The sequence below is a fragment of the Leuciscus leuciscus genome, assembly GCF_965113295.1.
Source record: "Leuciscus leuciscus genome assembly, chromosome: 8".
Taxonomy (NCBI): Eukaryota; Metazoa; Chordata; class Actinopteri; order Cypriniformes; family Leuciscidae; genus Leuciscus; species Leuciscus leuciscus.
This window is the reverse complement of record NC_138732.1, coordinates 21,210,538-21,238,275: the sequence shown is the minus strand read 5'-3', so window position 1 is coordinate 21,238,275 and position 27,738 is coordinate 21,210,538. Positions and strand designations below refer to the sequence as shown.

General features: G+C 38.8%; 1 protein-coding gene across 1 annotated transcript; it reads right to left on the bottom strand.

Annotated features, from left to right (window-relative positions):
* Nucleotides 1-11,016: 11,016 nt before the first annotated feature.
* On the bottom strand, nucleotides 11,017-27,738 carry mtnr1ab (melatonin receptor 1A b). The gene is made up of 2 exons (XM_082177409.1): nucleotides 27,272-27,738; nucleotides 11,017-12,763 (listed from the first exon to the last, which is right to left on the bottom strand). The coding sequence occupies exons 1-2, from the start codon at nucleotides 27,459-27,461 to the stop codon at nucleotides 11,895-11,897; spliced, it is 1,059 nt and encodes a 352-aa protein (XP_082033535.1). The 5' UTR covers nucleotides 27,462-27,738; the 3' UTR covers nucleotides 11,017-11,894.

Below are 27,738 nucleotides of genomic sequence, written 5' to 3'. Positions count from 1 at the left end.
GTCTGTCTCAGTTTTTTCTGTTTCTTCATGTAATCACAGATAGACTCGATGATGGTGAGGTCAGATCATACCACACCCCCTGTGCATACAAAAATCTCTCTGAATTATTACAATTATTTTTTGGGGGGTAAAAATACTAACATGTCTAAGACTTTTGCACAGTACTGTATATACACTGAAAAAATTTATAAACGCAACACTTTTGTTTTTGCCCCCATTTTTCATGAGCTAAACTCAAAGATCTAAGACTTTTTCTATGTACACAAAAGGCCTATTTCTCTCAAATATTGTTCACAAATCTTTCTAAATCTTTGTTAATGAGCACTTCTCCTTTGCCGAGATAATCCATCCACCTCACAGGTGTGGCATATCAAGATGCTAATTAGACAGCATGATTATTGCACAGGTGTGCCTTAGGCTGGCCACAATAAAAGGCCACTCTTTTACTGTTGATTGTTGATTGTGGCCTGTGGAATGTTGGTCCACTCCTCTTCAATGGCTGTGCAAAGTTGCTGGATATTGGCAGGACCTGGAACACGCTGTCCTAGCAAGAACCGGGATGTTTTCAGCTTCCATGAATTGTGTACTGATCCTTGCAACATGGGGCCGTGCATTATCATGCTGCAACATGAGGTGATGGTCATGGATGAATGGCACAACAATGGGCCTCAGGATCTCGTCACGGTATCTCTGTGCATTCAAAATGCCATCAATAAAATGCACCTGTGGGGTCTCCCAGATTATTAAAAAAAAAATTTTTTGTGAGATAATAGTGACAAATTATCTAGACTAACTGACTTGTCACAAACACCCCACCCCACCCTACCCTCAATTCGAGTACTTACAAAACTCATTGTAAATTTCAAAATAGCACTGTTGTGTCAGGTGAAAATCTTTCATAACTTTTTATTTTATTTTAATTGAATAATGCTGTACTAGAAAGCTGCCTTTTGTCTTTCAACCGACAAATCAAATCGATGGCACCGAGATACCCCTTAATTCTGACACTTCCCTTCATTGAGATAAATGCAAAGTAATGTTTTAGAATTATTCATAGAGGCATTGCCTTTGTAACAGCAGCACTGAGTCTGTGGCGGGAAAGAAAGTAGTTCTACACAAACCCTTAAAAAGGGGTATTTAAGATACTCCATGATTGTTTCTTATTTATTTACATATTTGTAGCGTCGAATTGTTGTATATAAGCAATATCACACTAGCAGGAGTGTGATATGGCTTATAGCAGCACCGTTGTTATTACCTGCGGCTGAATCACAGCAGCTGATATATACATTACCATGGGTAAGGCTGTAGTTTTGATGTTTGTTTCAAATGAATCCTCATTGGCACAGAACTCCTGTCGGTTAGTGAGGTTAATGTATACTGACTTCACATAAATGTCTCCTCTTCCAGCTGGGAATATGCCAGCCGACCGCCAGGCATCACGTTTTATTCTTAGCTGCTGCCTCTGGTGTTTTCATCTCTATTTTTTCTCACCCACCTTTACTTAAACAACCCCCTCCCTTGCTATCGCTTTTTCCTTCACTGATTTAAATGTATCTGATCTTTAAAAAAATTAAAATAATTATAATGCAGTAATAATAATAAAGTAATATAATGCAGTTTAATTACAAAAAAAGGCAGTAAATTACAAAAAAAATTACACTGAGAGTGATACTGAGGGAGTGTCTGCAAATTTCACATTTTTCTCTCTTCTTTCTCTCTCTATATTTTTTCTTTGGAAAGTCGTGGAAATGCTATCATGGATTTTTTTTTGCTATTACAGCACAAATATGGCTGAAGTCTCCCATTCACCGCTATGGAAGTTTACCCGACTCTTACGACTTCTTCCGAGAACCCGGAAATCGAGTAACTAATACAGACATTAATGGTCATTATTACGTAGTTCAAGCAACATTTATCATAATATGATTTTGTAGCAATTGCAATCAGGCGCTAAAGAGAGTACCTATTAAAAATGAATTTGAGACACTGGGATCGCTCGAGGTCCTAACAGAGACCCGATTTCAAGGAGGACCTGATTTGTCACCAGGACCCATCCAAACGTCACACTTAGGACAGTCAACGGCTCGCAGTCTTCACGTTTTATTGAACATTTGAATAACGTAAAATGGTAGTGGCTTAATCAGCAAAGTTTTTTGTAATTCTATTTTTATAATTGCTTTTTTAATGGTGATGGGAAGATTGGATAATTTTACTGATTTGATCTTTGAATCTTCTTCAGAAAAAAGTCATTTTGTTCATGTGAGTGGAGTTAAAATGTTGTATCTAATCCCAACCACATGATCATACACAATCTTTTGATTATTTTCTGAATTAAGAAATCATTAATGCAGCCAAAGATAAATTACGAGAAACATGATGTCTCCTGAGTATTGTTATTTGTCACATGAAAAATGCACACAATGAACGAATCATTCCTGCTTTTCTGTGTTTGAGGGTTGCAGTGCTTACAGACTGTACTGTACATTAACATGGTCAGGTATAATCCAGCTACTGCAGGTTCAAGCTACAGTCTGTCAGAGTTTTTTATAAGGTCCTGACTCCTGACACTTTTAAGGATCTCCCTGAAGGGAGCGAGTGAAGTCCAGGAAGGGAGCGACAGTGGGCCTGTCCAAATACCCACACTTGCTTGGCCAAAGTGGGCATGAAGACCCCTAGTGTCTTAAAGGAGTCATAACCTAGTATTACCTTGGATACCTACTGCTGTATTATAGTCTTTCAGGCCCTTCTAAAAAAGAAAAGTGGAAAAAAAATAAACACAGAGCTCCTCAGACCCTTATTTCTGAAGGCATTATTGTCTCGCGAGATCTGATGCGATATTTTGGCTGTCGTGGACGGTCATTTTAATAATGCAAATGAGGGGCGCGTTGATTGGTGGCAGGAAGGAGGGGGGTTGACACCGCAGGTAACGCTTTAGCATATCATTCCAAAATGACATCATGGCGCAAGTTATGAATGAACCCGACCTGGCCGCGACCGGCTTCCCGGACAGTGTATAAGCGTTGGGCAATCAATATACAATAGCCGAATTCATGATGATCTCAGTCATTTGTTGTTTGCAAAGTAGCCATTCCCCATGTTTACCTCGAAGCTAGCATACAATAGCCGCATTAGCAGTTAGCTGCTGTTTGTAAGGCCGGTGACACACTGGATGCATGGTGTAAGTGTCTCAGCTGCGTGGCGTGTCCGTTTTTATTTCGGCTCCCATGTTAACAGGTTAGAGCTTGCACACTGCCTGCGTGACACGCGCGTCTCAGGAGCCGCGCGGAAAACGCGTGCATGCTAGAAATAGAACCGACGCCTATTTTTCACGCGACACGCAAGCGTCTTGGAAGCGTTTCCAAGCAAAATTGAATAGGAAAAGATGTTTATATGACATTTTGACACGAATACATATTAATAAATAATATGGTGTGCAAAGACATGGAAAACGCCACGCACACGCCACGCAGCTGACATGCAACAGAAACGCAACGCTCACGCCACGCAGCCAGTGTGTCACCGGCCTTACACACAGTAGAGCCGGTGACACACTGGCTGCGTGGCGTGAGCGTTGAAAGAGAACCCACTGGCTTATCGACTCCTAACGATAAGCCAGTTGAAAGGGTTGTTGGGACAGCGTCATTAAAAATGAATTTCATCCACTGGTCCCTGATAGTTTGGTCCGTTTTTGGTAGAGAAAACACATTTAAATGTTGTTTGTGGCAGTCAACCACAGAGCAACTCAGGTGTGCACTCGGTTTCTCCATCTTTCTCGACTGAACTGAATATGAGGGGGAGAGGGGCGGGCTTCCCGCGGCGTAGGTCTGCGGTGTCCATATATGGTATATCCTGCCCCGTCATGACCTCAAGTCGGGGCTGAAATTAAAATCTCGTATTTGAGTGCGCGTGCACGCGCGCTGGTTTATTAACCCCGGGGTAAACAAACGCTTCACTTTTAAATATCGGCTTCCCGGCCAGTGTATAATCGTTAGGTAATCATAACATACATTGATTCTCGTGGAAAAGTGAAAATTGCAGGTTATGACTCCTTTAAGAGTTTTGTTGACTCAGTGGGCCAACATTGATCACTGCGTGATTGTGGTGCTTCATCTTCAAACGTTTTACAAACGTCATGCAGTCTCTGCACCTATAAACTCTGCAATACTTTATGTTTTGCAAACAAATGATATGTAACATCATATTATTTTAACTTACTCTTGAGTTTTCCTAGGCATAACGTGAAATCGGGGCACGTATTGTGATGAATGACAGGATACGCTAGGCCCCAAAGACCACTCTGAAGCGGTATTACAGATAATGTGTCTTACAAAATGTGTCTTTCGCAATCTGTTCCAACAGTTTTACAAACTCACGGATTTGTGGCTCACCCCTCATTTTTGAAATATGTGCCGACTGATTCGACGATGCTCATCCATGAGCGGAGCATGTGTAAGGCTGGGCAAGGCTTAACCTTCCCCTGGCCAATGACTTCTAAACATATTAACAGGTTCTAATGCTTATGAAACAGCTGCTTTGTGTCCAGTCCTGTGTAATGAGGTATTTCTGAAGTCAGCTGAATGCCTGCCAAACACCCTTTTCACTTAGATGCATGGCAAATAATGGAGGCTAACCCATCAGTTTATTTTATGGGTTTGGTGATGATGATGATGATAACATGATGGAGATTTTATAATAGGTTGGAGGGGCTGTTCTCTTGTTCAGTTGCCATTCATTGTTTGGTCAGTTCATTGCTGATGTAGGCTGGAAAATTAGTTTTTGCCTGTTCATTTGAAGTTTCATGATACTTTTTTTCTTTTTTGGCGGTGAGGTACCCCTTTAAATTAAACTGTATAAATGTAAGATAGCAAGCACACTTTTCATACATTTACTTGGTTTAAGAAACCAATCAAAGTCATATATTTAGACAATGACTGGATCATATCCATAGTTAATGTGATGACACCTGTGGTTATTTTAATAGGACACCTGTGTGAATTTCAAGAAACCTGCCTTCACAAAAAAAAAAAAAAAAAAAAAAATCCAGAACAGCTGATTTAAGGAAATTTCAAACCGGCTCATAAAGTTAGTTTGTTCTAGAAAATGTTTTGTACAGTATGTAATGCAATGACATTCAGAAGCATAAGTGTCCAGCTACACTTTTGGACCACTATGAAGGGTTCAGATGCAAAAGCCTCTAAGTGCCATCTGAAATTTTCTTCTAGAATGATCATTTTTATCAAGCTCATATATTTAAGTTCAGTAATTTCACTTAAATGGCAATGAAAACTACCTATTAATTGCCATCTGAAATTACTGAACTTAAATATACGAGCTTGATAAAAATGATCATTCTAGAAGAAAATTTCTGATGGCACTTAGAGGCTTTTGCATCTGAACTCTTCATATAGACAGTGGCCCAAAAGCGTAGCCGGACACTTATGTGTCTGAATGTGTGCATGTGCATGTGTTTTTTTAAGTCTATAAGTTAAGAGCAAATTTCCTCCAGTCTAGCCCAATTAAATTGTTATGCAGGCACATTGTGTGCAAGTCTAAAAATACACAGTGATAAATGAAATATGTCTGCTGCTGTTTCTAAATAATGTAATGTCTGGTTTAAGAACACTACATCCAAACACTTTAGTGTGCACCAACTTCATTCATCAAACACATGACCAAATAAAAGGCATGAGATGAACAAAAAGAAGGCTTCAAATGATCTCACAGAGAATTAATGCCACCTTATGATATTTTACAATTTTTTTAATCACCAATTTCCTAACTGTTGAATGAAAAATTAAGAATTTTACTTTTTGCTGGAATTTCTATACTTTGTTGCAGATTATTTTAATGACGCAAATGGCAGATAGTTCTGAAGCCTCTAGATTACAGTTGCCATGAAACAGAAGTTGCTAAAGTCTTTTCTTCTCTTTTGTAATGAAAAAAAAGTAGGGCTGGACTTGATTTTGTCCAATGTGAATTGATTGGATTGTTTTGCTATTGCTGTTATGTCATGTGAGTGATAGGTTGTCCCATTCTCGCGCCAGAAAACGTCATCAGAGACGAGATGTCATTGCAAGAGCGAGGGGACGTTTTTTTGATTAAAGATTAAGAGGGTAATTGGATTTTTTTAAAAAAAAAATTATTTATAACAAAAACAGCAATATTTCGTAAAAAATAAGAATGGTCCATTTTGATTTCATAGTGACCTTAAAGAAAGGTCATTAACATCTACCCAGGAGAACCTTATTGTTCTGAATTTCCAGTTGTTCTTCTCAGAATGTTCAATTGAATCATCTCACTCTGAGGTCAGATGAGCATCTGGTGGACCTTTGGCTTTCACGTGGCATTGTAGAGAATTTTTCAAGCCGTTCTGCAAACAATGTTAGATTGCATTAGAGATGAATGCCTCACAGTGTGTTAACCACGATGGCTTTATGTGCTCCAGTTCACACAAAAAGGAACTGCAAATATCCTTGTGTAAAGATCTTAAATAATTCATTTTTGTGTTTACCTACTGAGTAACACTATTCATGCCAGCATTGTATTTTAGGTCAGAGTTGAAAAATTAATAAAACATTGTAATATTTTCATTTGAGAAGAACTGTGTGTTCTCTCCACCACAATGAAAGGACAAGTGTGTTTTCACCTGCTGTGCCGGTTCCTCCCCTGTGCAAAAGAAACAAGACAAATATTGGCTTTGAAATCTGCAAAGCATGGTGAAATTAAAGAAGAGGTGTGGAGAAGGAGCTCTACATGATTGTTTTTATTTCATGAATACAGCACTCGTTTCTGTGAAACAAAACAAATGAAAAAAAGAAAATCCAACAACTTAAACAAAATTCTTCTAGCATACCTTTTTATAATGGCATGTCAGATATTGAATATTTATGACTAGCTGAACAACACTGTGATATACTCCCTTTCACATTTTCAGTTCAGTTACCAGACTGACATGAATGTTATTGTTTTCACGGTAATTGTGGAGAATTAAAGGAGGAATTCCAAAGGAAAGCATTTAACTATGAAATAACAGCAAAGTAATTGCATTTCACACTTGTTTCTTGTGAATGCCTGGAAAGAGGCTCCATCCGTTGTTTAGGCTTCAAGATAAGGGGCAGGTTTGAAATCCTCGGGAGCCTAACACAACATGACTTTATGAAACCCCTCTCCATAGCCAGACACAAAATGTAAATGTTGCTAACTCAATTATGTTTTCTGCTCTGTGGAATAGTAATCCATTGTTCCTTCAGCTGTCCAATGGCTTCATGCTGGACTGAGAATTGCTGATAGCAGAATCTTGACTCTGCAGACAGACTCATACATGCATGCCCACAAATACAAGGCCCTTATTTCCCTCGCCTAAATGCACAAAAACAGTTGGCTTTCTCAAACTGCTGAGCTCTGAACTTGAGCAGGTTCACAGTTGAGTCTCTCTGGTGAATCCCACTCAACAGCAGCACACTCGAGCCCTGAAGGGAAGACAAGTCACATTGTCCACAGACACAGGTCCTCTCCACTGCTAAGGAAAATAATCACATCAACATTCATCCAGAATACTTTAAAAGGTGGAAATGTGCCGTTGTTTCCTTTAGGGACCATTTCTAATTGACCTGTACAAGAATAAAAATTGCTGTCTTTGTTCATGGGACTGCAAACGTTTTTGAGCCAATTACCTGAGCTTTAAATACCATGTGACTAACCATTGTTTTTTCCATGCACTGTCAATTTTGAGATTTTGGGCATTTTGCTTCCATAATATTTCTGCTTTCAAACTAGTGGAAAGAAAACACACAAAATACACATTTAAGTGTTTATTTTATTACACTTTATCTATTTGCATCTTCAATTGCAATATATATCTTTAAAGTCAGTTTTCTAAAAATTTGTCTTCTTTTCATCCTGCACAAGTCAGAAATCTCCACTTCAACAGCATTATATTTTGAAGCATTTAAACTGAAGATACAGTTTTATTCCTGTCTACATTCTGGTTTTCACAGAGGGGTTTGCTCATATTGTTAATTTCATAATTTTAAGAACCATTTAAATTAGGGAGAGTGCATAGGGAGGGAGGGAGGGAGGGAGGGAGGGAGGGAGGGGGGGGGGGTGCATAGGGAGGGAGGGAGGGAGGGAGGGAGGGAGGGGGGGGTGCATAGGGAGGGAGGGAGGGAGGGAGGGAGGGGGGGGGGTGCATAGGGAGGGAGGGAGGGAGGGAGGGAGGGGGGGGTGCATAGGGAGGGAGGGAGGGAGGGAGGGAGGGGGGGGTGCATAGGGAGGGAGGGAGGGAGGGAGGGAGGGGGGGGTGCATAGGGAGGGAGGGAGGGAGGGAGGGGGGGGTGCATAGGGAGGGAGGGGGGGGTGCATAGGGAGGGAGGGAGGGAGGGAGGAGGGGGGGGGCTTTCTCGTCACAGGGGGCATCTACAATTCTTTTTTTTCTGAATACAGCTAATTTTTAATGGCTATCAATGGAAAAAGGTTCTTTTTGAGATCCAGTGAAGTGTGTAGTTACCAGCATCTACCAGCAGGAGCTTAATGGATCATGCTAACCAGCCACACCTTGATCCCTGACCTTTCAAAAAAATTAATAATAATAATAATAATTTTCGTCTCATTGGTGTAAACTAAAGTAGTCAGGTTGACTACAACCATATTAAATAATATTTCTGACTTCAATAAAACTGCACAAAGCTAATTTTTTTTGCAATTCTGGCAAAACAGAAAGATGGTTATTACTAAACTCAATGTATTCCTTTTTGGCTATGCTGTAAGAATGACCATCATTTGTATTTCACCAGTAGTGGTTCCTTTATTGCCGATGTCTTATGGAATTGATTTAATCAAGCTTCCTTTCATTCATGTGTGGAGGTGGGGATGGTCTCATCACCTCTTGAATCCCTCCTCTGAGAATCAGCCTGAGATTAAAATAGTTCATCATAATGTAATCCCAACTAATAACCATATATTTATAAATTCTCAGTAGATGGGGGTTGCTACTCTATGGCTTAAGATCGTATTTAATCTGTTCAAGTTCATTAAGATGAAGGGTATGGGAAAGAGATACCCAGGAAAAGAGGTGGTGGGGGTTCTCAAAGGCAGCCTGATCCCTTGTCAAGCTCGTGCAGAGACGTAAAGAGACGCAAGCTTGTGCGTAATTACTTAAGCTTTCACCGGTTTAAAGACACTTCTTGCTGAATGTCCAGAAATAACCATCCGTGGGCACGTAAGCAGGTCAATGCAATCAATCTCCGGTTTGCTCTGAAATAGCATCGCGTGATTCTGTTTAAAGTATGCATTGGAAAAGCTGGATGAATCAATCATGATACGCTCATGTATACGAATGTGCATGATAAGAGATAAGATACAAGTTGTCAAAGCTCATTGTGTGATGTGCTGGAATATGGACAGCTTATAGCAGCAAACAGGATGTGTGTTAAGACCACCAGTGGGATCATTGCAAAAATGAATGGATGTTCTGTCTCTATGGAGGCTGTCCAGCAAAAACACTGAGGTTTTATATTCCTGGGACTGGGATATGTGAAAATAACGCTGAAATAATGTTTAGTTAAAGTAATTGATTTCCATATAACATGATGGCACATATTCATGTGACCATAATTGTCTTGTAATGTCAGTGTTAAGGAAGCCACTGAATCTTTAGCTTTTCAAAGTTTTTAAAGTACTTAAAGGGATAGTTCACCCAAACATAATTTACTCACCCTCAAGTTGTTCCAGTATGTTTTCTGTAACCGTTTGGTTACCCACATTCTTCAAAATATCTTCTTCTGTGTTCAGCAGAAGAAAAAAATATTCATACAGGTTTAGAATAACTTGAGAGTGAAGAGAAGAGTGAAGCAAAATGTAGTTAGCAACAGAAGTTTTAAAAAGTATCTACATTGAAGTGGTTTTATGGGGCAATGTCTTTTAAAATCATAATTATCAGAAGGTATAATTTTAAGTTTAGTACTTATCTATCTGGTGCAAAACAATGAGAATATTGAATAAAATATGGAAGACATTAAATAATGTCACAACATTAAGCTTAAATAGATTTCATTAAATCCAACCAATGAAACTGAACAGCTATTTGGCTAACATTATCCAAAACCCTGTGTGGCACACATGGCATCATCTGAAAAGGAAAGTTGTTGTATGGCCTTGTGGGTAGCGCTCAGACCTGTGGTGCAGTTGCATTGTGGGCAACATGAGTTTGAGTCATGCTGAAGTCTTTTCCAGTCTTTCCTTCTCTCCTTTCCCATTGCTTCATTGTCCTATCTAATAAATGCAGAAATGGCAAATAACATAAAAAAAAGAATGTGCAGTTTATCTATTTCTCATCTTTTAAGGAAGCGTAACTCTTGTTTTCATCTGTTTATTCAGCACAGTTTATTAACATTGAAAAGTTAAAGGACAAGCAAATATGTTCCATTTTGTTGCTTTTTATGTTGTAAACAAGAAATTAAGGTACTGTATTGAACATCATTGATATGACATTATAAAGGTGGCTTATAGCAGTATACTGAACTTGATAAGTTGTTTAAGAGTAACTTCATTCTAAACGTTTTTAGAATTTACCATTTTGTTCACATTTCATAAGATATGCATGTTATACATCTGCTACCGTGACCCCTTAAAGGAATAGTTCACTCAAAAAAAATAAAAAATAAAAAATGCTGTCATCATTTACTCACCCTCAAATTGCTACACGTCTATAACTATTTTTCTTCTGTTGAACACAAAAGACCATATTTTTAAAAACACATTTATTTTTTTATTTATTTTTGTCCATACAATGAAAGTCAATTTAGTCCAATGTTGTTTTGGACCTAACTGACTTTTCACAAAAACACGTCAGCAACATTACGTCAGTTGTGTTCTGCAGAAAAAAGGAAATCATACAGAATGACATAAGGGTGAGTAAATGGTGATTACAATTTTTAGGTGAACTATCCCTTTAAGAGCTTGCCAAAATTTAATTTGTGAAGTAATCTTAAAGGGACAGTTCACACAAAAATGAATTTCTTTCTTCTGTTGAACACAAAGGAAGCTATTTTTAAGAATGTTTAAAACAAAACAGTTGTGGGACACCATTGACTTCCATAGTATTTTTCCCCCCATACTTTGGAAGTCAATGGTGTCCCACAACTGTTTGGTTACAAACATTCTTCAAAATAGCTTCCTTTTTGTTCAGCAGAAGAAAGAAATTAATACAGGTTTGGAACAACTTTAGGGAGAGCAAATTATGACAGAATGTTTTTTTTTCTTTGGGGGGTGAACTATCCCTTAAAATCTGTTGTGGGAACTAAAAGACATTTACTTTCAAATAAATTGGAGAAATAATGTTTTTCACATTATTTGCCCTGCAATGGCTATCTGACAATTTAACCAAGGTTACCAAGAAATAACTATACTTAAGTACAATAAACAAAGTATAAAGTATTATTTTGCAAATGCATTATTTGACATGTGCTGCAGACAGCATCTAAAGAACATTAGAAAATAACTTAATCTAAAAAAAAACCAATATGATAAAGATTGTAAAATGACATTGTTGAGCACTTATCAGCTTTAAGGGCTATTAATCTGTTCACTTGGCACCTTGTTTTTCATGTATGACAGTGTCTGCATTGGTTTGTTGCATTCATTTTATAATGTCCTGGGAAATAAAAAAAAGTGTACCTGCTGCATATAAAATAAAAACATTACATTAATACATACATGAACTTGTAAACACTGAGAAAAAGCAAGATATTTGCAATGCACCCTATTAAAAAAGCAACAGGTACAAGGAATACAGACACCTGAATTCAGGTTATGAATATCGGTTATAAATAGTTGTTTCTGAAAGCAGCTGAAATGTTTATTTGGTTTTTGTTTACAGTGTCCTTTCTGTGTTTTCATACCGAATCTACTTTTACTCGGTTGTTGTTTGTCATTAAAGCAGATGGCTTGCTTTTGTTCCGGTCTGCAGCATCATTTGAACTCTCTGGGAAGAACATCTTCGCAGTGCAGAGTGAGACGATAATTTTTTTGTACTCTCTTCTGAAGTTCTGGTTCAGTAGTCCGTAGACTATGGCATTAAGGCAGCTGTTGAAATAGGCCATAAAATAACTGGATACAAAAAACCACTCTGGGATGAGAGGCACAACCCGCCCGGGGTCTATGGCGACCGCCAAGCCGATGAAATTGAGAGGGGCCCAGCAGACGGCAAAAAGAACAAACACCACGAACATGGTGACGAAGTTCCTTATGTCGTGCGGCGTGAGTTTGGGCCGAAACTCGGGTTTGACGCGTCTCCTCACCTGGATCACCAAGATCCAGATCCGCAGGTAGCAGTACGTCACAATCATGATTGGAAGAAAGAAATGGAAGAAAACCACAGAGATGGTGTACGCCGAGCTGGCCGACTGCGCAAACGTACATGAGTAGACCCTGGGGTCGTACTGTAGGGAGCCTACGTAAAAGTTTGGCACTATAGCGACCACGGTCAGTATCCAGATGAGAACGACATAACAAAGAGAGTTCTTGTCGCTGTATACCTTGTCATACTTGAGGCTGTGACAGATATAGCAGTAGCGATTGATGGCAATGCCGGTTATGTTAAATATAGATCCAATCACGCTCAATCCCATCAGGAATCCACTGATCTGGCATTGGACGAATCCCAAGTTCCATCCTTTGTGGAAAATGGAGACCAGCACGAGAGGATAAGGATAGACTGCTACCACCAGGTCAGCTACTGCCAAGCTCACCACGAATATGTTCCCTGCAAAACAATGACAGTGAAAAGGAGATAAATGCAATTACAGGCACAAAGAGACATTGTAAAAATGAGAAAAACTTTCAAGCAAAAATTCCCAGAATGCAATTTATTAGGTTATTGAATAACATGAACAATATTGTAGCGATAATTTTAATAGATGGGAAATAAAGAGGTTTCATATGACTGCCATGTGTTCACCATCTCAGATTCTGCACAAGTTTTGTATATGATGACTTTCAAAAACAAACTTTAGGCACTTTTCGGGATGGATGCCAGTATACTTTTGTAGCATGACCTTTAATGCATGTAATTAATTCATATCTTTCCTAATCCTGTCAGCTGCTTTTACTATTAAAAGGATTTGGGTTGCATCTGTTATTGTCACATGATACGTATAGCTGTTCAATGAAGACCTTTTAGAACTTTTGGGCCCCATGTTAGAAGAGCACGTCACTGCGTGCTGCACCGGTCTCGTATCTTTCACGGAGAAGCTTCGGAAGCATAAAAGGAAGAGCGACAACAGTGAAGGACGAGAGAGGAGCAGGCCTGGACTAGTTTATGTTTTATGTTTTGTGTATGTATGTCTTTTACTTTTGATTTGTGTTAATTTTGGATTAAAGTGTTTGAATGTTCACCGGTTCCTGCCTCCTTCTTCCATGAACAACATACTTTGTTACATAGACACTTGCTGATGAGACTCCATCCTTGGAGTCGTTGGTTTTAAATATACCATTTCCAGATGTTTGTTCTTTATTCATGTCATGTATAATGTAGGCTATTTGTGCTTCATACATATTTAAAACCATTTATATGTTTGTATGATTTGTATGATTCACTGACTCTAATAACGTCAAGTTTTCCTTATACCTGGAATACACCAGTGTACACATCTTTATAATTATTTTATAAAATCATACCTTTTCAAAGTATCAAATATTTTCTTTAAATGTTAAATATTAATATAAAGAATATGGATATTTTTAAGAAATCAACAGTCTTAAGTTTTTAGGTATTTTTTTAGGTTGGTTTCAGCCATTAATACGATACCTGTGTAACACTTTATTTTTCAGTGTCCTTGTTAAGCATTGCATGTACTTACCATAGTAATAACAGTAAATTATGCATAATTACATGCAAGCACATGTGGTTAGTTAAAATTACTCAGTACTTAAATATATAATTACATTGTAACAATGACTCCTTAAAATAAAGTGTAACCGAGACTTGTTTCTCCTGCCTAGAGACTTTTGATTTTTATGTCCGAAAGAAAGAAAGAAAGAAAGAAAGAAAGAAAGAAAGAAAGAAAGAAAGAAAGAAAGAAAGAAAGAAAGAAAGAAAGAAAGAAAGAAAGAAAGAAAGAAAGAAAGAAAGAAAGAAAGAAAGAAAGAAAGAAATTTAAGCAGGCAACTATCCATTTAATTGAACAATAAGAAGCTTGTTATATTACAGGGAAGAACTAATTTTAAAGTGTCAACAAGTGTATTTTCTATTATCATTCTGTCAATTTCTATATTCATTCTCTACTCATTTCATTTTGGCTCACTTAAAAAGAAAAGGTCAATGATAGCATTTAAGTTTGAATCATTCAAACTAAACGGACATCCAGTTCAGAGGCTGAACACTGCACTCACATATTGGCATTTTTATCTCATATACTTGTGAGAACATGCTGGGCAAATCTTGTAACCCTGAAGATTTGCCAAACAAATACATTCATGATTTAGCCAATTAGGAATCATTAGATCAGAAGATCGTTCCAGAACATTCCTGTGACATATCAGTGGCTTCTCTATTTTCAACTGTTGTTTTTCTAAAATTTTATTTGAACTGAGGACGACCAGCAGAGTGTGACGTTTTGAGGTCTTTGAGTTCTGTTTTATGAATCTGTTTCTATGTTTTCAGTTTCTGTGATCCGTTTTCCCCTGTCTTTTGTGATTTTGGTTTAGTCCTGTTTTCCCCGGTCTGTTTAATTAGTTCATTTGTGTCAGCTGTGTCTTGTTTATCATCCTGTTTGCCTGTGTATATATACCCCAGTGTTTTACTCAGTCTTGGTCTGTCGTCGTCAGATTATGGTTGTCTTTGTATGGTTAATGTTTGATTCCTGGAGTTTTGTCTTTTGATTTTGTAATCTGAAACCATTTCAGTTCTAATAAATAAATACTTTGTTTTTGAATTACTTAAACCTCGTCTCAGCATCCTGCCTGCATCAACCCTGACAGAACGACAGACCCTAACAAAAAAGAAAATGTGCTGGGATCAACTCACAGGGGTAATTAAGGAGAGCCACGACCTGCTGGAGTATACGGTGAAGTTCAGTGATATGGCTAAAGACTGGAATGTATGTGATGAAACCATCATCACAGCATATATGATCGGTGCTGTAAGCGTCGATCCTCGTCAACTCCCCGATTTCTCGGGGTTGAGCTGGAGGGAAGCTGTTGCCATCTGCTGGCAAAGTTTTACCCCCCAGTACGCCTCACATCCAACCAACCCAACCGATTCAGTTCCAGTGCCAGTGCCAGTTCCTGAGCCTGAGCCTGAGCCGGTGGCGTCTGTTCCTGAGCCTGAGCCGGTGGCGTCTGTTCCTGAGCCTGAGCCAGTGATGTTTGTTCCTGAGTCTGAGCCGGTGGTATCCGTTTCTGAGCCCGAGCCGGTGGTGTCTGTTCCTGAATCTGAGCCGGTGATGTCCGTTCCTGAATCTGAACCGGTGATGTCTGTTCCTGAATCTGAACCGGTGATGTCTGTTCCTGAATCTGAGCCGGTGATGTCTGTTCCTGAATCTGAACCGGTGATGTCTGTTCCTGAATCTGAACCGGTGATGTCTGTTCCTGAGTCTGAGCCGGTGGTGTCTGTTCCTGTTCCTGGGCCGGTGGTGTCTGTTCCTGAGCCCGAGCCGGTGGTGTCTGTTCCTGAGCCCGAGCCGGTGGTGTCTGTTCCTGAACCTGAGCTGGTGGTGTCTGTTCCAGAGCAAGAGCCAGAACCTGTCAATTTCCCCATTAAAATTTTGGGGGGGCGCATACCTGCTAGGGGAACAGCGGAGGGTTCTCTGACGTGGTTCCCAATACCACCATGGCCACCTGAGAAAATATCTCCACCATGGCCGCCTGAAGGGTCATCTCCACCATGGCCGCCTGAAGGGTCATACCCACCATGGCCGCCTGAAGGGTCATCTCCACCATGGCCGCCTGAAGGGTCATCTCCACCATGGCCGCCTGAAGGGTCATCTCCACCATGGCCACCCGAAAGGTCATCTCCACCATGGCCACCTGAAGGGTCATCTCCATCATGGCCACGCCCACAGCCTGCTCCACCATGGCCACCTGAAGGGTCATCTCCATCATGGCCACGCCCACAGCCTGCTCCACCATGGCCACCTGAAGGGTCATCTCCATCATGGCCACGCCCACAGCCTGCTCCACCATGGCCACCTGAAGGGTTATCTCCACCATGGCCACGCCCACAGCCTGCTCCACCATGGCCACGCCCACAGCCTGCTCCATCATGGCCACGTCCACAGCCTGTTCCACCCTGGTCTCCTGACCAACCTGCATCCGCCTGGACCGTCCTGGAGTCTAGGATGCCCACCCTCCCACCCCTTTGAATGTTTTATACGGCGCGAGGACGCGCCTTTGGGGAGGGGGGAGGTACTGTGACGTTTTGAGGTCTTTGAGTTCTGTTTTATGAATCTGTTTCTATGTTTTCAGTTTCTGTGATCCGTTTTCCCCTGTCTTTTGTGATTTTGGTTTAGTCCTGTTTTCCCCGGTCTGTTTAATTAGTTCATTTGTGTCAGCTGTGTCTTGTTTATCATCCTGTTTGCCTGTGTACAGTATATATACCCCAGTGTTTTACTCAGTCTTGGTCTGTCGTCGTCAGATTATGGTTGTCTTTGTATGGTTAATGTTTGATTCCTGGAGTTTTGTCTTTTGATTTTGTAATCTGAAACCATTTCAGTTCTAATAAATAAATACTTTGTTTTTGAATTACTTAAACCTCGTCTCAGCATCCTGCCTGCATCAACCCTGACACAGAGAGAGGGTAAATATGAAGCGAGATCTGGAAAGCCCAGCAGGGGCCCTGTAGCATGGACCACAAATCTCACTGCATAAGTCATCTTCAGCTGTAGACTTCATGAGACATCATTATTTTGAGTGCACAACTGCAACAAGCCGAGTTTATCTCCCTAGAGTTTTTGATGCTTTATATGATTACAACTGGAAGGAGATAAATGTACTGTTTTTATACAAACTTTGCTAAGTATCTGATCTGTTGTCGATGTCAAGGGAAAATTAACTATTTAATTACAGTTTTTTGTAAATAGAGTATAGCATGCTTCACCATGTCATAGTGAGATGGCATGCTGTAGGCTCAAATTAGACTTTTTGTCAGTAAGCACACATCAAACCGCTAGGAGTTTTGGAAAAACTATCAACATGATGTCATTAATATTCATAATATTTGCATGTCAAGGTCTAGTTTGTTTGGTCAAACACTACAAAATGCATTATTGAAAATTATCATAATATAATCATGATCTTGTCTCTATAAAAATGATAAAATGTCCAAAAATATCAACCTCCCACTGCAAACATGAATGCAGCACTGATCCATGACCATGTGTCTCTGAATGCTGAGCCATTCTACTGTAGCATAAGAGGCAAAGAGTCTGAGACTGTAGAGTAAAAGCCCTTACAAGCACGTCACTTCTCCCTGGAGAGTTTGTTTGTGCCACTAATGGCATCTAGGCTGCAGGGCAAACCTTTGGCCATGATTTTTCCACACCACCTCACATACAGTGAGAGAAATTCCCGGCCAGATTCACTAGATCCTCTGAGAGCCAGAGGAATGCAAAGAGGATTTTTCACTCTGTTAACTCTTATACATCCAACTGTTTATGTGACTGCTTTTTTCTTTCTTTCTGCTATGCACTATAATGTGATTAAATTATCTTGCGAGATTTATTGCTTACATTTACCTTCCTGCATTTGCCAGATGCTTGGCAAAGCAACTTACATTTTAACAGTTCTTGCATCACCACACTTTACTGTGCTTCACTTTGGTTTGCTTTAATAAATTCAGCATGCGATTAGATACATGCCTCAAACTCTCTTCTTCCGCATGCACAGTGACAACAGTAAAGACTTTAATAATACTGTTCTTTTGAACTGTCTATTCATCAAAGATTGCTGGAAAAAAAGTGTGTCACGGTTTCCACTAGGGGTGTATCCAGTGTTGCCAAGTCCATGGACTTGGGCCATTTTTAAGTTTTTGCCGTGGGTAAACATTTTTTTTAAAGGGTTGATTGCCACCCCTGTAAGTATGATTTTGGCGATCCAACACCCCCAAAACACCCCACAAACGTACAAATTCAGTGGAGAATTCGGCCTCCCTATTTGGAGAAAATCGCATTGGGCTACTTTTGACTGGCCATTGGGCTACTTGGGCACAGACCTGGCAAACCTGGGTGTAATGGTTCTCTTAAAAAAAAAATCTAACCGTACCGTTCTCCACCCTCGGTTCGGCACGCACTTGCACCACGGTTCATCTCAAATCTGACGATGCATCCATAACATGGTTTGTTAAAAATAGCAACGTGTAAAACAGACAGACGGAGTTCCTATAATGTATTCAGTTGATGGATACGCATTCTGGCTTCCCAATGCGTTACAACAGAGCTGATCAAAAAGTGTGGACAAAACAGTCATCATTTGTAAACTTTGTTCAATACGAAGTGCTGTATGCTCTAATATGACCAGTCATTTACGGCGTCATTACCCGGGTGTTGATAGCGTGCGAGCGCAGGTGAGACCTGAACAGGACACGTCGCTATCTGTGTTTAAACTAAACTCATTCAAGCCTTGCTAATTTAAACATTCAAGAGCAAGACACGAAAGAGAACTTGTGCGTGCTATGAGAAAATGTGTGCACACGGTAGCCGCGTCAGACAGCACGCACATATTGAGTTCTTATTCAAGTTTTGTGCTTGAATGGACAAATTCACACAAAAATCATGTCAACATGCCCATCTTAAAGATTATCCTATCAGTGCATTATGTCTTAAAGTGACAGCAGCCTTCCTGCTGTCTGTGATGTTCTTCTTCTTCTTCTTCTTCTTTTCTTTTATTGGCGGTTGGCATACCAATTTGGTGCATTACCGCCACCAACTGTTTGGGGTGTGGAGCTTCAATGCGGATTTCTACTATGTCTGTGATGTTAATGTCAGTCATGTTTCATATCTTTGTCATGTGATTCCCCGTTAGTCATGTGATCCTGCCATGTGTTCCCTTGTCTTATGTGTCATGTTGTCATTGGTTGATTGTCTTGATTATGTTCACAGGTGTCCTTTGTCTAGTCATTAGTCTTGTGTGTATTTAAGCCCTCATGTTTGCCATGTGTCTTTGTCAAGTATTGTTTCCTGTAACTCTAACCTGTCTCCTGTAACCTGGAGTTCATGCCATTTTGTTTGATCACGTTTTTGTAAATAAACTGTACTTGGGCTCTCTGCAAATTTGCCTCCAGTGGACTATCGTTACAGTTGTATGTGAGCAACCTCTTTTAACTTGGAAGCACAAATTCACTGCCTGTCAGTGCAAAAAGATAATTACTTACTAAATTTCTCATTGACTACTTGCAGTGTTTCCTGCACTGCTATTTCACCACTGCTGAATCTGCAGTGAATAAAATAAATAATATTTTATCAGCTGAGTCGTGAGCTTGCTGTATGAGTTGTATGTGATGAGATGATACATTTTTACTGGGTACTGTGAAATAAAGCCAAAACAGAAGGGCATTCAACTGTGCTATAAAAATGTTTAAATAAAATAAAAAAATCACACATGCAGCGCAGCGTGACCACAGTAGTCTAATTCACTGATGAATGACTCCTTAGCTTAGCCTAGAAATCTAGACGCACCCTAGCGGCAGCAAAATTATTTAACATATGACGACAGAGTTGCGACGGTTCCTGCCACTTGAAAACAAAGAATGACGGCTGCTGCGGATGGAGAACAGCGGTCTTTCGAATCGGCTTTGGCCGCAACTCTGGAGGACTTGGAGTTAAGTTTTTCTTTGAGAAAAGAACAAAGAACGGCACTTAAGTCATTCTTAAAAAAAGGAAGATGTGTTCGTAGTTTTGTCGGCCAGATTTAAAAGTTGAATCTATCAACTAACGTTAGCTCCGCTGTTGGGAAAACGCTCTGGGGTGCGTTTCCCGAAAGCATCGTTAGCCAACTATGGTCGCAAGTTCCCTCGTTGCCAATAGAGTTCAATGGACATTGCGATGAACTTGCGACCATAGTTGGCCAACGATGCTTTCGGGAAACGCACCCCTGGTTGGTTGAAGCGCTGTCCTATTGTGTGCAGAGGGAATTTGAAAGACAGCCGTTTATCCCGCCCATCAGATTGACCGTGTCTATGGTGAGTTGCCAGACTAAACATCTTGATGTACGTCTGGCTTGCCAGGCTATCCTTAGCTGGTTTGCTCAATAAAACACTCAAAAAGACAGTATTTTCTTTGCTATAAAAATGTCTACTGTGTAAATGAGATGATTTGGTCTCCTTTTTTGCTACAGAAGATACTTGTTTACTCTTGTTTACATGCAAACAGACTAACGGGCCTACAGGATGCAGAGGTGAATGTATTTATAGTAGTTTGAGATGGTAATGAAGACTAATTGGTTACACACAACTTGTTCAGTAGGAAATGTGATAGAACATGTTTGCTATGAACACAGCATCAAGTTGAAATGAATTTAAGCCCCGTTAGTTTAGACACTGCTGGTAGATGCTATAACTACACCATCTAGATCTAAAAAGCATCTTTCACCAATGACAGCCATTCAAAAGCAGCCAAGTATTCAATATTCAATTCAATTCTCTTTTCACGGATCATGATTTGTTTTTGTTGGGCACTTTAAAAAGTGAAGTGGATTTATATTGTTCTCGTTTGCTGCCTTTGACATCACAGCTCAGGTTAGTCGCTAGTGAAGTCAGTCAATCAGCGTTGTCACATGACATTTGCAGTTCGGGTGATTCAGAGTCCTTTAAATGCAAAACAACAAGGGATTCAACAGGAACGACAGCCAAAATCTTTATAGGTCTCTGTGACATCATGCACTGTGAATGTAACAGTCTGCAGATACATATTCATATTAATCTTTTAAAGCAGAGACCATCAGTAACAGGTCTCTTTGCTTATAAAGCACCAAATAAACGTCAAATAAACATGAGAAAATGTTGATTCATAGTGTAGATGGACAAGAGACATATTTAAGTTTGCAGTGGGAAAGCCAAGGGGATGTGTACTATTACAGTAAGTTATTATATTATATATCATTTTAATAAGATAAATACATTCACTTTTCTTGCCAATTTGTTGCATTGCATACTAATGTATGTACAGAAGTATAACATGATATAAAAACATATAATATTATGTTGTAAACTGTGCCCTTGATTTATCAAGAGTCAAATACAACAAAAGACAAAAACATTGATATGCAGTTGCTCTTTATCATCTAACTGAAAGAATAAGTCAGCACTCATTACAAATGACAATGTTGGGTATTTGTTTTCAGAACTAAGCTTTCTTGGCTTTAACCAAAAGATTTTGGGTCCCGTAGGTACAGTATCGGTTATATTTATTCAATATCCCTTTAATGAAGCCTCTCCACATCTAAGCAACCAGATATTAAAGCAAATACTGTATCACACTGATGGTCAAATTCTAGAATACTGGCTTCTAATTAGTATTGGCTGGGTATTGCATGTTTTAACTGCAGCCTTTGCTAAAAAAACTTTGATATAATTTTGTCACTCCAACTGAGCACTAAAGAGAAGCTACACTAACCTTGAGTTCACAGAAATATTATGCTTAAATCAATATTTTATTGCTTTGGGATCCTGGAGGGCAGTTTCAAATGATACTGGAGTCTTTAAACAGAACTCATCACTCATGTCCTTAGTACAACTAAAGACAAGCAGAGTGGCAAAAGACAGAGGAAAAAGTACTGTACTGTATCTAGCATGTACTGTTCAGCTCACAACTGTGCACAGATTATATTAAAGGATCAGCACAATAAAATGTGTCATATTCTAAGGTACTGAAAATTGCTTGATAAGGTAAAAATGGTAAATAACCATATTTACTTCTAAGAGAAACAACTGACAAGAAAAAAAACGAATTGAAAAACTCTTTTTACAAAAAATATAGAGCCACAGTAACATTTATTCATGAAGATCATTCCTCACTTCATCTCTGTAGATGATGAGACCATTATGAAGCCCAATCAGGGGGTTATCTGACATTTGATATTAAGTCATCTGCCACAGTCAAACCCAGATAAAGGGTCATAGTCCAGCTTTGCAGAAATACTGAACGAACCAATTCAAAGCTTGACCATCAGTATGAGTGAGTGAGGATATTGTTTTGTGCATTAACACATATATGTAAATTATGTTAATTTGGGCAATCACTCCACACACTGATATTTAGTTTGACTCTCAAGCAGAACAATATATAACTATGTATAGTATATATAAAATAAGCAACAACCTGGCCTGACAAAACCTAACAAAAAAGTGTGCTTTAAACAAGAGATTGAGATTTAAACACTTTTTGTTGGACCAAACAATAGAAAAACCACAAAACTAGCCCAATAAATGAACATGGCAACTGCTGCTTCAATTATTTGGAGTATTGTAAAAAAAAATATATATATAATAATAATAATTTTAAAAAAAACTGTCATATAATAAGCAGCAGCAAAAAATATATATATAATTATTTTGTCTCCACTTTAAAAAAAAATTGTATGGCCACAGAAAATTTGCTGTCATGTGACATTTGATACAGACCCTGGATTAAAATGTCTGGCATGGTGTTGGGCCAGGCTGGCTGTGTTTAACAGCGGATGAGCCAAGAGTGGATCTTCAAAGAGGAGTCAGTCTGTAAGTGAGCGCAGCATCAGTACAGTGTATAAGCAATTGTCCATTCATTGCCCAGGCATCGAAACCAGCCCAAGGGCAGGCCGAGGGCCAAGGCAGGCAGGAGTGAGCACATGAACTCCTTGAGAATAAATAAAGCTTCATCTCAAAAAGCTAAAAATTTGTGAGTTTCCAACAGGGCAATACAGTCTGTTTGTCTGTCTGTCTGTATTTAGTTATTTTTGGAGCGTGAATTAAAATAGCAGTGAGGACATTCAGATGTGTGACATTAGATTCCATGAACTATCCATTCAATTTGTACTTTAAACATGGTAAAAGTTATATTGAAATTGAATAATCACATCGTGGTTCAGTTAAACCTGAACAATAACTTTTAATCATCAGTACTATCACTTTATATCTATGTATGCACTTTGATTGAGACTTTTATATGCTGTTGTTTGAAAATACTTAAGTAATCACTATTCTCTGTCCTCGTTCCAGCCTGCTGAAAGGGCCCTTCTTCCACTCACACAGCCTCTGTGAATAATTGGTAGAGGAGAGTTCCTCTTGAATGAACAGTGAACTTTATCGAATATGACCGCCTTGGGCTCATAAGCAAAGTCAGTGCTAAAGAACAGTAGTTAGAGATGAGAGCCGCATAGAGAAGACGGGCTCTGTCCGAGACCTTGAAAAATGTAAAAAGGGAACCAAGTGCCTGTTTGGGGTTCTTGTAGCTCAACTGGTACTGCATGATGCCCACAATGCTAAGGTCATGGATTTGATTCCCAGTGTGAGTGTATATACCTTGAAATCTACAGGTATTGAGATATAACATGCATATAGTACAGCATATCATTGCAAGCTCTCAGGTAGAGTTTCATTGGCAATTTTATGATGTAGGTACACTGGCTGTGTTGAAAGGAGGCTTACCTAACAGCAGGGAATGGTTAGTCTGAATAATCTAAACAGACAGTTGTGCCACAGCAGATAGAGTCTTTGAGGTTGAGTAGCTTAAATAAAACAGATAGACTGCAATGGGGAGTAGCGGAACCACTTTGTTTCAGCACAGAAGAACAATGAAGAGCGAATGTGTGCGTGCTCATGTGACCGCATTTTTTGTTTTTTAAATCACTTTACCTTTGTATATGTGGTGGAATGACTGCTAATTGAATATTCACACTGGGTCAGTGGTTTTCAAATTGGGCCATGGGAGGTCCTCTCATGCCGAGGAACATAATGAAGCACACATCGTGAGAGGCTAATGGAACAATTACTGGGTTAATTTGACCCACTTATCAAAGGTTATAGTGCACTGTACTCAGCACAGGATGAAACAAAAATGTATATGTATGACTGTATGTATATATTATTAAATACAGTTTTTCTAAATCACTTTGGCACATTTTTCGAAACAGTCTTAAAGGGGTGGTATAATGCCTTTTTCACAAGATGTAAAATAAGTCTTTAATGTCCCCTGAGTGTGTATGTGAAGTTTTAACTCAAAATAACCCACATATATTTTTATATAGCATGTTAAAGTTGTCCCTTTTTGAGGGTCAGCAAAAATGCACTGTTTTGTGTCTGTTCCTTTAAATGCAAATGAGCTGCTGCTCCCGGCACAGAGGGCGGAGCTTCAACAGCTTGCACTCACACAAACATGCACTGAAAATTTCTAAAACTTTTAGCCTTTTATGTTCAAACTGGATTCAAACAATGATGGAGAGACTCAAGAAGAAGTGACAACATGATGAATGCAACAATACGTTTCTGAATGGTTAGTTGATGAATTTATGTAGCTTATGTGTAGTTATCTTCTAGTCATTGATTAGCATATTCTGTCTTGATAATCTATAAATCGTGTTCATGGGGCAGGGTTTATGTAAATTTTAGGGATGGTGATGTCACTAACCCTGGAGGAATGTCGTGTAGTCCCTAACAGCCGTTTGTTGTAGTCCTTAAAACTCATTTTCTACTTTTTTGTTGACACTAACTGCTTTATACAAAACTGTCAGTGTGACACCGGTGATAAGAACTCCATCCACTCACAGGAAAATGACTGGCCTGTTCAGTTTTGTTTGATATTGGGCCAGTTACCTGAAACCTCATTTTGCTCACACAATGAAGGAATGTGTAGAAGTTGTGAAGAGTTTGACAATTTCACTGGGAATTTTGATTAACAAGCCATGTGAATTTAGTCATTGTGCAAATTGTAGACAATTGTACTTACTCTTTTTATGTGCCAAAACGGATGCAATTTGCTTAAATCAATAATAAACTCAATTCTGATGTGGCCAGAGATCTGAACTTGTTTTGAGGGAAAAAAAAAATCTCTTTTGAGAATTGAGCCAAAGCTATTGAGAAAAACTGTAATTGAAACACCTGATGACTGAAAACATTACAACAAAGATGTGTAAACTGGAGAGACAATAATGAAATAAGTCAAAATGGAGAGTAAAGTAAAAGCACAGTAAATTTCAGGGAAAAGTGTTACAATTTACATAGTAATATCGTTAATTTGTTATTTTTGGGTAATGAACATGTAATGAACAAGTAGGCTATTCTTATTGTGGGCACTTCAAAACATTGTGAATTCTAGGTACCTTATTTTCTGAATTGTTTCGATTTTTAGAATACACATTAGCTTATTTCTGCATCGTGATGGGCTTAACGAAAATGCTAATTCTCTATAGCTGTGTCCTAATTCGGAGGCTCTGTCATTCGGGGGGCGCATTTGAAGGCTGCATACGATATCAAGGATGTTTTATTTAAGAAAAATAACCATAATAAAATTGACTGTTATTCCTTGTGGTGCTAAATACTATAATTTCTTTCTTACATTGCAATCTAACAGTTACTTTTCTTAAATGAGACCGCCTCGATGACGTATGCAGACTTCAAATGCGCAGCCTCCGAATTTTGACACAGCTGCAGTGATATAGGTGGTTCTTATGGAAAATCTGAAATACAGTGGTTGCCCCGGTGCACAAAGCTGCATAACATTCTGTTTCTAATACAGAGAATGCTTATCACAGAGGAAAAAAGGAAGGCATTCAGTATTTATGTGTTTTCAAACAGGCATTATAATTTTTTATATTTTTAACATTTAAATATTTTATTTAAATACATGCCAGTCCAGAAAAGGTATCTAGATATTGATTGGAAATGTTCTGATTCTTTATTGTTGTTCTTTGTGTTTTTTAGCACTTTAATCAGTTTGGAACATTTGTTTAATTAATGAATTTGTATTATGTATTGTTGTATTGTATTTAAATCTTATAGGTTCTTTTTGTTATTGTAAAAAAAAAAGTTATTAAACTTATTATTAAGAGGACAATACTAAAGTGTGTTTATCATTTACCATTATAAAAGCTTCAGCAATTGTCACAATATGAATATTTGATACCATCACATGCCTAAAGCCTATAATTTTAACAGCAAAAACATCAACATGCTGCTCCACATAATGTATATTTAAGTATATTTAGTTAATTGGAGTTGCTTTGTACTTGATGTAAATATAAGCACTGTAAAGCATGCATAAGTGCAGACTACATTTTTGTCCAAAAATTGTGTCCACTACATGTAGTGCTGTTGTAGTTTTCAAACTGGTGCCACAAACTTCACAGTTGAGGAACAACATAAGGTCTCTGTCTCTATTGGCAGAGAAATGTGACATATGGGCCGGTGTGACACCGGTGATAAGCACTCCATCCACTCACAGGAAAATTACTTGCCTGTTCAGTTTTGTTTGATATTGGGCCAGTTACCTGAAACCTCTAAAAATAGTCCTTTACTGCCCAATACAGTCAAATAAAAAACCCTGTCAGAAATGACAGAAAATATGAAATCACACTGAGTAAGAATCCAGTTTATGCAGAATGATGCATGATCCTAATTAATTTATGAACTCTTAAAACTCACTTCATACAGTGTACACTGTCTGTTAAACAGTATGCATGTAATCCTGTCCATATTTGATATCCTGTCATTTAAGCACCCCATTGACTGAAATCCTGGTGCCCAAATCCGGCCAGTAAGATTTGAATGAAATAAAGTTGTTATTATGACCAGTCATTGCCTCAGTAATAAATAAATAAATAAAGCAATTGTAGTGAGATAAGAAGTTTAACTGCAAATCAAATAGATATAAATATTAAATACAATGAGTAATTACTAGTAAAACTGAAAACTATGTAGTAGTAAGTACTGGGACATTGGCTACAACTGTAATACATATAGTCAGTTATATCAGAACAGTTAATATCTGAACCTATATAATGTTATAATTAAATGAATGAGAAAAATACCATAAAGTTCAACTCATATTGTTCCTTGTCACTACTGAGACTTACCCACTAGGAGAAAGTATTGGTGACGAATGAAATAAATGTTAGTCACTATTTGTAGTAGCTACTAGAATCGAGTGAATAGTTACAGGTGAAAAAATACTAATATTGGATCATCTGCTAGCAATTAAAAATAAGCACTGTAGGCTAGTGACAAAAATATAAATAAATACTAGAAGCCTAGGTTTAAATGAATAAATGTTTAAAAGGCTTGCCATGTTTGTTTTAAAAGCGACCTTACCTGCGTTTCTAAGTTTCTTGTTTCTGCACACGGAGAAAATCACCAATAGGTTCCCCAGTATGTCAACCACGATAGTGAAGATCAGAAAGCAGCCCAAAGTTGTGGAGACCCAGGGAGGGCGATTCAGCGAGATCTCGTAAGGGCTCAATGAAGAACTGTTCATCAACCGGCTGCTGCCATTTATTTTCATCTTATCTTCACTTCAATAATCCTCGTCATAAAGCATAGGATTTGAGTCCATTGGAAAACCATGTGGCTGTTTTTGCGTTTACGTAAACTTGCGTAAATTGAAGGTCTCTTGTCTTGTCATGGTCCTCGATGGAGCGCACGCCTTCATGGTCTGCGCGCGGACATGTGTCCGCACTTTTATAGCTTTGTGCCTACATCAGATTGTTGGTATGTAACATCCGACAGCAAGTTAAGTTCTTCTCAAATGCACATGGATGGTTGATGAAGCTGTCTGTGGA